Here is an 11066-nt window from a genome sequence, read left to right on the forward strand (position 1 = left end):
CCACCCCTGCCCTGCCTCTTCCTGCCCTGCTCTACTCCCTTCCACTCCCCCGAGCGCGCCCCACCCTCGCTCCGCCTCCTCCCCCTCAGCGCCTCCTGCCCACCGCTGAGCTGCTGATCTGTGGCAGTTGGGAGGTGCTGGGAGGGAGGGGAAAGAGCTGATCCGCAAGGCCATCAGTGAGTGCTGGGCACCCACGCAGTCAGCACCTATGTCTTCTGGGGAGGCACAAGTTCCTTTCCATGCTTTCGTCTTTGTACGGTGGGGGGGGAAGGGGTGTAAAAGATGTAGTTTGTCTTTGTGTAACAAGGATGATCACCCAAACCCATGAGAAAGTCACTGAGGTCTCCTATCTGACAGAAAATGGGAGAGAGGAAAAAGTGGCAAAACACCTTCTGTGATTATTGTCTGTAGGGTTCTCAACTAGAGAAGGCCATAATATGGAAATCCCTTCCTGTCAAAAATTGTCATGGTTTTTTGGAAGGGGTGGGGAGAATTTCAGATTGTGCCAAAAAGTCAAAAATGCAAAAAAATGTATTGTACAAAGGGATTTAGAGACAAGTGAAATGGATTTTTTTGGCTTGCCATCTTCTTGTCTGGAAGCCTCTTGTCAATTTCACTGTTTCCCAGCAGGCAGAGACTGAAATGGACAAGAGCCTTCCAGCAGGCAGCCTGAGAGCCACTATTTCAATTTTGCTGATGGAAAACTTTAAATTTTTTTTTTTTAATTAAAATGTTCGCATGGAAAATTTTGATTTTGAAAAAAGAGTGTTTTCAATCAGACTATCATTACGGTGGAAAATTCCCAGACAGCTCTATCCTCCACATCCGGCCAATGCTTGTCAAGAGCAAACAAGGATTTGTGCAGGCTAATACATGACTATTGCCCCAGCACAGGGTATGAGGAACTTTACAGTGGCTTTTCCAGAGGGTTATTTTTCGTCTGAAGATGTTTTCAGAATTTACCTTAGAAACTGCTTCAGCCTGTTTTCCATATAGCCAAATGTTCCAAATTCCCCAAGCTACAATAAAAGGGCCATCAGTTCATGGGTTACAGTAGCTGCTGGTGTAGACACAAGGGAATGAAGAGAGAGAAATAGGGGCAAGAGCAGGTCTGCAAGGCCTGCTCATTTGGCTCCTCCCATTGCCAAAAGGAATTCCTGTCGGAACTTATGGAATTCTGGTGTAAAAACTACTGGAGAATCAAGACAGTGCAACCTAGTCAGTTACACCAGATTTACCTACAGAAAATCAACTCACCTTTCAGATGCATAACAAACTGGGAGGTTCTACCTGACCACTTCTGAATTTTGATTTTATGAAATTACTATGTCATGGAAAGCCTATATGTATTTGGATCCCCCATGAGTTAGCAGGCTTGTGTCACGTCTCTTCCAGGCCAGAGACAATGGTGAATGATCACTATTCAGTGATCAGTTATTCAAAGTAAAACACCTTGGGATAATAGGTTTGCTCTGCCTGGAAGAAGACACTTTCTCCTCTTTTCTGAAGGAATGGGCGGGTTGAAAGTAATGGAAAATTACCAAAAGGCAGAACAAAAGAAGTAGGTGACCCCACCAGGAGTCTATAAAGGGACTCACAAGGGGGAATGAGAAGAGACAGAGCCATCTTGCACTACAAACATTAAGATGCAGGTAGCTGCTGCAGGGGCAAGGTAGGCAACGGGGTGGAGGACTCTGCCCGCCTGCCAGAATACAGATGATTTCTCAAGGGAAGGATGAGCTAATGAGGGACATTGTGTGCAGAAGGTTTTATTGTTTGGTGTGATCTGTATTCTCCTGTGCTTTACATGATGAAATATAAAGAGCATAAAGTCTGATAAATTGAACAAAGTAAGAGTGAGTGACTGAGAGAGTATTTGTGAGAGTATCTGAGAGTATTTGTGACCTTCACAAATACGTGTGCCCCTGAGGGAGTTCAAATGGTAAACCAGAAGCATCATACCTTGGGGGTGGAGTTCTGGGGGAGGGTGTGTTTGAGTACTGGGAGTTTGAAGGGTCAGCCAGCAGGGGTAGGTGGTTGGACAGCAGGTTCCAACATGCAGAGGGGGAATGCCAGATAGAAGGTCCGGGCCCTGTGAGCGTGCCTAAGGTTGGGGCAGTGGCTGGACTCCGTTCAGGCTCCAGGAGCTTGAAACATCTTTGGCAATTCAGAGTTCAAAGGCTTGGAGTCCCTTTGGCATTCCTAGTGGACAGCCAAAAAGGGTCGCTCGCCGGGACCTGTGACAACATGCATCCCAGAATTAAGACCAATGGGTTTAATTCAGAGATGTGTCAAAGATGGTGGGTCATCATTTCACTCACTTCTGAATATGGCTCAACATAGAGTCAAAGAGAGTTTTGCCTAAGTAAGAGCCGATTTCAGTCCTTCTCTTTTGTGTGCCAACCCTTTTTATGAAGTCACCTTGCTAGCATAATGGTCTTTAAATTTACAGTATGTGAAATACTTGTATCTTTTGCTACACGGCTTGTAATAAAACTGGGTAACCTTTTAGTTCATTTTGCTTTTAATTTGATTGCTCTTCATTCAAAGAGTGAAATTATTCATCACATTAGTATGTCATATCTACCAAATTGCAAAGAAAAGAAAAGAGGATCGATAATTAGAGTACAGTTTGCTGTAGACTAGTTAAACTTTACTTTTTGCCAATCATGCTCTTTACTTTTTGCCAATCAAGTCATACCTTTCAATACAGTCTATTATAGGTACATGATATGTTTCTCAATCTTCCAAACATTCACAGTAAACCAGCTAGATACATTGCACTTACTGTTCTCAGTGAAGACTGTATGCATCTACATAACTGTGCCCTCAAGAGGTTATAAACAGTATAACTTTCACATTGGTTATCAGTACTCAGAAGCAATACAGCAAAAGTGCTTGTAAAGTATCAGCTACAGCAGTGGTTCTCCAAGCTGGTCCGCCGCTTGTTCAGGGAAAGTCCCTGGCGGGCTGGACCGGTTTACCTGCCGCGTCCGCAGGTTCAGCCGATCGCGGCTCCCAGTGGCCGCGGTTCACCGTTCCAGGCCAATGGGGGCTGCGGGAAGCGGCGCGGGCCAAGGGACATGCTGGCCGCCCTTCCCGCAGCCCCCATTGGCCTGGAGCGGCAAACCACGGCCACTGGGAGCCGCGATCGGCCGAACCTGTGGATGCAGCAGGTAAACAAACCGGTCTGGCCCGCCAGGAGCTTTCCCTGAACAAGCGGCGGACCAGCTTTGAGAACCACTGAGCTACAGCAGTAGCAGCTCTCAAATTATGGTCTATGGGCCACTGATGGTCAACAGAGAACTGGCTGGCCAAATGGTGCTGGCTCCTTTTCCTTGTTTCTGGCTGCTAATTGCATAAGAAGAAACTAAATATACATTAAACACTTTCCTACTGTTACTTTTCCATGTAAGCAATTGTTGTAATTGCTGCAGTGATATCGTAAATAAGATGGAAAGTGGTTCATGTGATTGAGAATGGGAGGGAAGAGTCCACAAGGCAATCTCTGTGTTAAGACTGAAAAAGTTAAAGAACCCCAGAGCATAGTATCCTAGTATTGTTTTAAAATATATACAGACCCCACTCTCAGGATCCTCTGAAACAGTAAACGAGCCTCTTAAACGCCTGACAAACCAATTTCTAAACAGCTGTTCCTAGTCTGTGGGGTTTGCAGTTTCATACAAGTTCTACCACTCATTTTTTAGGAGAGGACTTGGTTTACGATAAGCACCCATGAGTAACTGACTCTTGGTTTCCACATACAGCAACAACTCTGTGAAACCCCACCTGTAAAACCTTAGCACCATTTCACTAGGGAAGGCTTAGCTGGTTTTACGCAGGGGTTACTCCACTGACCTCCCTGGAGTTACTCCTGATTTGCACTCAGGTGAGAGGAGAATCAGGCCCTGTGTCTACGAGTGCCCACCCACATCATCTCAATAGCAGAGAAAAAGCCTCTGATACCAGAGCAGGACAATCAGATCAATTTGTCAATATTGGCCCCCTCCCAACCTCTGTATCTGAACTGTATCGTGTTCTCACCTGCCCTTATGTCTCCCACTACAAGACATTTGGCCAGTTAGTTTATTCACCCAAGTTAGTGCATTTTAAAACACTTAGTGCCCATAACTGTCGTACCTATCAAAACCCATGAGCTAGAAAATCTATTGTTTTTATGTTTGTGTTTAACGTCAGTTAGTATTCTTTTACATTCAAACACTCCCCCTGAGTTGTTGACAGTAGACACAACAAGTGTGCTGATGCAGGAGAATCAGAAGGTGAAAGCATCTATAAACAGAAAGTGAAACTGACTGACCTAGAATTACTGCCAAACTGAGTGAACAGCAAAAAATAATCAAACAGCATAAAACTGTTAACATACTTTTCCTTTCAATAATCTAGGTTTTGATTAGTAATATATATGTAGAGTAATAGTAAAGTTTTGGGGGAGGAAATTGGGATAAATCTTCAGCTGGTATAAATCAGCATAGCTCCATTGTCCTTAAGACTATGAAGCTATGCAGCTTTACACCAGCTAAGGATCTGACCCATGTTCTTTACCTTGACAGCGTCCCTTTAATTTGTCCAAGTTACTGACCCACCACACCCTCCCCCATCCCTAATGTCTTAAGTTGTTTTATGTACCTTCAGAAGTGATGGTTTCTCAATTAGTTCATTTCTTGCGCATTTTACAGCATTGCTGCGCGATATTAGGGATAACCCTAAAACCCAGTAGAGGAGGAAATTACACATGCTGTGTAAATAATTTCTGAACCGTAAGTAAAGCTCTTTGTGATTTTCGTTTCGTGTCACAAGTTCACTGATCTTTTGGATTGCACCTACTGAAAATAAACTCTGAACACTTATGTCCACCCCTCCGTGGAAAATTGTATTGCAGTCTATGCTGGAAAACTCCGTTGGCTTGCACTGTAACCTTACGGATGCCTCTTCCCTCATCACATTTGATTCCAAGTCTCCATCAGCAGTCAGAGAGGGGTGGCATACTTACAGCACAAGACAAAGCCACAAAGATTTGTGAGTTTTCCACTCTTCCTGTTCCCCTTCCCTGAATATTGACAGTGGAGCTTGTCATATTTCACTAGCATGGTTGTAATCAGACACAGGAGCAGCCCGGCCGGCAAGCTTGCAGAAAGGGGGAGTGCTGCCACAAAAAATGGATCAACTAAATTAAAATCATCTGATCAGAGACAAATTGAAAACAGAAAACAGTGGCTAAAAAGCAAGCAGGAGTGAAGCCTTTGTGGTGGGTGGAAGTGAAAATAACCAGTTTGAGTGGGATCACACATATTAATTATTTAATCAAATATCTCTCCATCTTTCTGCCTGCGGGCGGGGGAGAGGGTGGAATTTCATGACAAAGTGGGCTTTTGGAACCGTACGTTACCGTCACAATTCTCTCTCAAGGCGTTGCTATTTTCTTCCAGATTGTGAGCCATATTAAATACAGAAATGCCTGTAGGTCAACCAGCAGACAGAAGGCTGAAGTAACAGTGTCAGTTTATTTCTGAGTGTAGAAATTACTTCAAAGCTTTGGGTCAGATTCTCAGCTGAGGTAAATGAGCTCCTTAATGGAGCTATAACTTACACTAGCTGAGGCCAAGGCCCAGATAGTCTTCCTTTCCTTTCCCCTGATTTTCAACTTTAAACTGTGTAGTGCAGTCTTGTTTGCAGTGATACACTTAAAAATTTATTTCCACTTCGTTACTGTGTGAGCCCTGTTTGGAGGGGAGGGAATTACAAGTCCCAATGAAGCGCACAACTATGCTTTCTGAATTTGCACTCCTAGAAATGGCTATCACAGGACATATGAAACATTGCAGCTGTGACGGTTTCTGCACTGAATGCCACTAAAATACACAACCTCACTATAAATAGTACAGCCTAAAATCTCATTCATCTGAATGGTTATTCAAGAGGAAAGTGTTGCTGAAACATATGCAATGCTCCAGCACCACTTACAACAATACAGTGATGATTTACTCTGAAAAATGACTCTATAAGCATAGCATTGTGGGGTTCCAAGTTTAATATCTCAGGAACTTTGAGGTCAAATTTGATCTCAATCTATAAGAAAAAAAATTTCCCCTTAACTGTCAGCACTGCAAACTCCACCTAGAACCTGAGAGTCAAGCTGTATTCTTTCTGGCTTTGGATCACTCTATTCTGAAATAAAGATTCTCCAGTTGGAACCTGTGGTTTGACCCTGCAGTTGGATCCAAGTGGGTACACCCATGCCCCGATGCAGTGCCCTACTGAAGTCAACAGTACTGTGAAAACAGAAGGCAAAAGACAATCCCTTCCCCAGGGGGCTTACAATTTAATTGCACTCTCACAACCTAATAATAGTTTTACGTGATTTAATGCAGCATACTTTCTGAAAGGTTAAATGCCAGCCTGGCAGGAACTTCAGTACATGAGAATGAACAAGGTTGACTGCAACCTGCAGAGGTGCTACCGTAAGAATGGAGAAAATAATGCAGTCACTGTACAAGCACAGTACAGGAATCAGAAGCTTGTGACTTACCTCCCAGGAACTGGATGCCCCCTGCTACCCGGCCCACAGTTCTGGAGATGAGCTCGGACACACAGCAGCCCATGAGTGCAGTCAGCGCCACCAAAAGGAGGAGGCCACAGCCCAGCCCTGTCACCACGGTGCAGATCCTCCACTCAGCACTTGGGATGGCCTGGAAGGATGCGTAGCGGCCACACTGCTCTACCATCACTGTAGTCTGGCGGCTCTCATCCCGCACTGGATAGGAACACCTCCGGAAAGTGCCAAAGGACACTGACTTCTCCAGCTGAGACCCCAACAGCCAGTAGGGCATAAAGAATCCTATGCAGGAGGCAGCAGCGCAGAGGAAGGAGAGAAGTGCCCATATCATCCCAGTGCAAGTAAGGCTGGATGCCATTTTTTTTTTTACTCACAACCAATAACGGTAGCAATAAGGAGAGAGGGACTGCGTGTGTGTGTGTGTATGTGTTAGTTTGGGGAGATTTATGAGTAACCCAGAATCTTTCAGTCCCGGTCAATCCTCAGCCTAGTAAAAACTTGAATCCTAAAGGCCATGACGCTCTCTTCTGTCATGAAGATGAAGGTCCCTGGTTAAATCATAACAAGGAGGAAAATAAAAATTCAATAATATTAAACTAATAAAATAAATAATAATCAGTTCCACTCTCTGTAGTGCTTTTCTTCCAAGAATCTCAAAGCAATGAGACACTGTTCACATAAATCACACTTCTACCTCAAAATGTTTTCCCTATTAATATTATAAACAGCATCTAGAATTGCCACAATGGACAGATTAGAGAATAAATATTCCATTTTGTTTACTATGTTCATTTGCCAGCACTGTATAGCCAGTTTCAATGTCCCTCTCTCCCCCCCCCCCCCGCCCCATGTAGTAAGTTAGTCAATCATTTTCCTCTGTTGTTTGTGTTGGTCTTTCACACAGCAGCAACAGGGGAAAGGAAAGCATGTATTTAATCCTTACCAGTTGGGTCCCTGATCCTGCAAAGACTTACACATGCTTAAGTTTATGCATTCAGTGGGACAACTCATATTAAAGTTAAGTATCTGAATAAGTCTTTGCAGGATTGAGGCCCTTGGGAAGTTACATAAGTAGTATTAAAGCACCTAATTCACAGATGAGTAAAATGAGACATCAAGAGGTTAAAATTTTGTCAAAAATGGCCAGGGATTTTTGGTGCATCAGTGCTCAGGTGCCCGAAAGGAGACACCTTGTGCCTGATTTACAGAGATGCTAAGCATCCACAATTCCAACTATAGTCAATGACAGCTGCAGGCATATTAGTACCAAATAATCCCAAATTGAGTACCCAAAATCTGTGCTGCTTAAAAGAAGCAGCCACATTTAAAATTTTGCCTGCAAGTGACTTGCTAAAGATCACTCAGCAAGACCTGAGGAACACAGCCTGGCTCCCAGCCTCCTTCTCTGACAATTACATATTTCTAACGTAGCACTGTAGCATCCTCCCACTTCCGATTACAGTACAGAACTAAACACTACTCTCCAAAAGTTAGAGGAATATTTTTTTAAATCCACAATGGATCATTAAGTCTGAATCCAATAGCATTTGTATGGTTATGACCATTTCTCACCGTTGCTGCCAAATGAATTCTGACAGCTATTTACTTTTTTTTTTTTAAAGCATGGCTACATGCCAAGTCAGTGAATTCACTTCATGTACAAGCAATAAAATTAATACTGCATTTTTACCAGCAGGGAATGTAGGAAACGGTCTTAAAATGAAATGAACCATGCACACCACATTAAAGTTTGTTTACTTTTTTAATTTATTTAAGAAAAGTAATCCTCTGCCATGAAGCTTATTTTCTGGCAGAAGAGTATGTCTGTATGTATTTGTACCCATCATCTGTATGTATTCACATCACCTCTGACCTACAAAAGACCAAAAACGTAGGAGGAAAACCTAGAAAGTGGTGCACAACTATCCTGTCTCCTCTGTGTCTCTTTAGGTGGTAGGCTCTTTGGACCAGAGGTTGTCCTTATCTTTGTGGCTCATGCAGTCCACATCACACTAGCTCGATGATGATAATTAACAATATACAGGTAGATCACAGTGCTTGAATCCCCCCCCCCCCCGATTATTAGGAAAGATCACGTGCTTTAAAATAAAGAACAATATGGAGACTTTGGTGGTAAGGTGCCAGATGCTAATACTCGCTGTGAAGTGAACAGCAAAGCTCCCATTGACTTCAACGGGAGCAGGATCTCGCCCTAGGAAGGTCTGCTTTCATTCATAGCCTGACTCGCTAGTTTAAAAAAGCAAACCTATGTTGCACTGTACTTTTTGCGTGCGGAACAATGTACCCAACATGTCAGTGTCAACTTGAAATCTGACCCCGTCCAGCCTGCAAGAAGCTACAAAGTCTCCGAAGCCCTTTCTGCTCCGGGGGGGGGGGCAGAACCGCTCTCCCATTCCCACGCCCGCTGCCCCGCGAAACTTGCCAGCACGAGTTCCTGTAGCGGAGCCCCCGCGTCGAGAAGACCCCCGTTACCTGGTTCACGTGGCAGCTCGGAGGGACCGCGCAGCGCAGCGAAGCCCGGGCGAGCTGGAGGCAGGGATGAGCCAGGTCCGGTCTGTCTGCCGGGGGAAGTTGCCCGTGTCAGGTGAGAAGGTGCCGGGCACAAGGCAGCCGCCCGACGGCCAACTCCCAGTCCAGCAGAGGCGCTCAGCCAGCCGCGCCGCTCCCAGCTGCAGCGGGGCAGGCAGCCGCCGCGATGCTCCGCTTGGCTGGAAAGGCACCGGCCAGCGAGCAGCGCTCAGCAGCGGGGCGGGGGGCAGCCCGCGGGCCGGGAGAGGCGGGTCCTGACCCGCTGTGCCAAGGGCTCGCTCGGATCCTCCAGCTCCCAGACGCGCGGGGAACTCCCCCTCCGGCAGCGGCGCAGGGCGGACGGGGCTGGCGGAGCCAGGCGGGGGCGGTGCGGGGCAGCGAGGCTCGCGTGGCCCCTGCTCCGGCCCCCCGCGCCCGGGCGCTGCCGGCAGGGGGCTGTGTGGGCGCAGGGAGGCGGCCGGCTGGCGCTGCCACGCAATGGGCTTCAAGGCGGGCAGGGCGCGCGGCTGCTTTCCCCTCCCACCGCCTCCTGCTCACCGGGCGGGACCCCGCCGCAGGCTCAGCAATTGCGGGGCTGGCCGGGACATTCTTGGAGCCTGAGAGGCTTCGGGGGGGGGGGGCGACACAGGCGAGGGGGTGTCAAACTCCCCCTTGAAGCATCAGTCAAGGGAGCCCCGCCCAGGCTCCGCCCTCCCAAAGACCCTTCAAGGGGGAGGGGGGACGATGAGTGGGGAGAAGGGGATGGATACGTGAGCTGAGGAATAGCAGAGAAAGTTACATTGCAGTGGGGCCTGCTGCTGCCTGGATGCCTCGGATTGTGTCTCTTCCGGGGGGAGGCTTGTTCCCAACAGGGAGGCGGACAGGGAGAGCTGGAGGCGCACAAGCCAGCCGCAGAGAGGAGGAAAGGATCGGAAAGGGGTAAAGGCTGCAGTCCTTAAATGGAAGAAGATGGGCTAATCCCCTGAGGACAGCTGTATGGTGGTGGGGAGAGGGGGTGCAGCCGAGACTCCAGCATTTTGATCAGGACAGTTTGGGAGCTGCTTTGCAGGGAGGAGAAATGTGGCAAGGGCGTGAGGAGCCACCAGAGGAGGCAGGGTGGGAGTTTAGCTAATGGTGCTGCAGCAGCCTCACAGGGCTGGGATAGGTTATGGCAAGGGCTGGGGTAGCAACATTTTCCCAAAGTGTCTCCAGGGGGAAGGGGTTTTTGCAAACTTTTTTTTTCTTTTTTTTAATTCACTGAGAATAAAAAAGTTCCTGCTTTGTTTTGTTTTTTTCCTAGCTTGAGTAAGTTTTTTTCAGACAGAAGAAACTTCGATGCCAGGATTAAATCACATCTGCAGCAGAAATGCAAAATTTCCCTCCTAGCATTTCTTTTTCAATCCTGGAACACGGCTTGGGATCTAAGTACTAGTCATGAATATTATTGATGTTAAATGAAAGAAATGCCATGTTCAGAATTAGATCACAGACCTGCTTTGCTGGCAATTTTATTTTTTTTTATTTTTTTTTGGTAAGACTCTTTTTACAAACAGCAAAGTTTTAAAATCAGAGTAGTATCAAGCTTGTTTATTTCTTAAGAGAGATAAAAGCAAGCTTTAATGTGTATGGAAATAATGGCCTTTCATCATACAATTCAAAAGTGCATTCTGTAAGGGACATTGTATCAAGGAGAAATAGGAGGAGTCTGGTTTAGTGGGTAGAACAAGATACTGGAAATCAGGGCTATTCTTTTTTTAATGTGTTATTTGTATTACAGTGGTACTATCTGGGGAGGAATAGCTCAGTGGTTTGAGCATGGGCTTGCTAAACCTAGGGTTGTGAGTTCAATCCTTGAGGGGAATGTTTAGGGATCTGGATTGGTCCCGCTTTGAGCAGGGGGTTGGACTAGATCTCCTGTGGTCCTTTCCAACCCTGATATTCTATGATTAAGAAACCTTGACCA

At 46.2% G+C, this 11066-nt stretch overlaps 1 protein-coding gene across 1 annotated transcript in view; it reads right to left on the reverse strand.

Moving 5' to 3' along the window:
* Nucleotides 1-9435, reverse strand: part of LHFPL6 (LHFPL tetraspan subfamily member 6) — a 204275-nt gene extending 194840 nt beyond the window's left edge. Inside the window, exons 1-2 of the mRNA XM_074943617.1 lie at nucleotides 9068-9435; nucleotides 6548-7122 (exon numbers count right to left, since the gene is read on the reverse strand). Of these exons, the coding sequence (XP_074799718.1) occupies nucleotides 6548-6932 (385 nt within the window). The 5' untranslated portion in view covers nucleotides 6933-7122; nucleotides 9068-9435. The remainder of the gene's footprint in view (nucleotides 1-6547; nucleotides 7123-9067) is intronic.
* Nucleotides 9436-11066: the final 1631 nt, after the last annotated feature.

The sequence above is a fragment of the Natator depressus genome, chromosome 1 (genome assembly GCF_965152275.1).
Source record: "Natator depressus isolate rNatDep1 chromosome 1, rNatDep2.hap1, whole genome shotgun sequence".
Classification (NCBI taxonomy): domain Eukaryota; kingdom Metazoa; phylum Chordata; order Testudines; family Cheloniidae; genus Natator; species Natator depressus.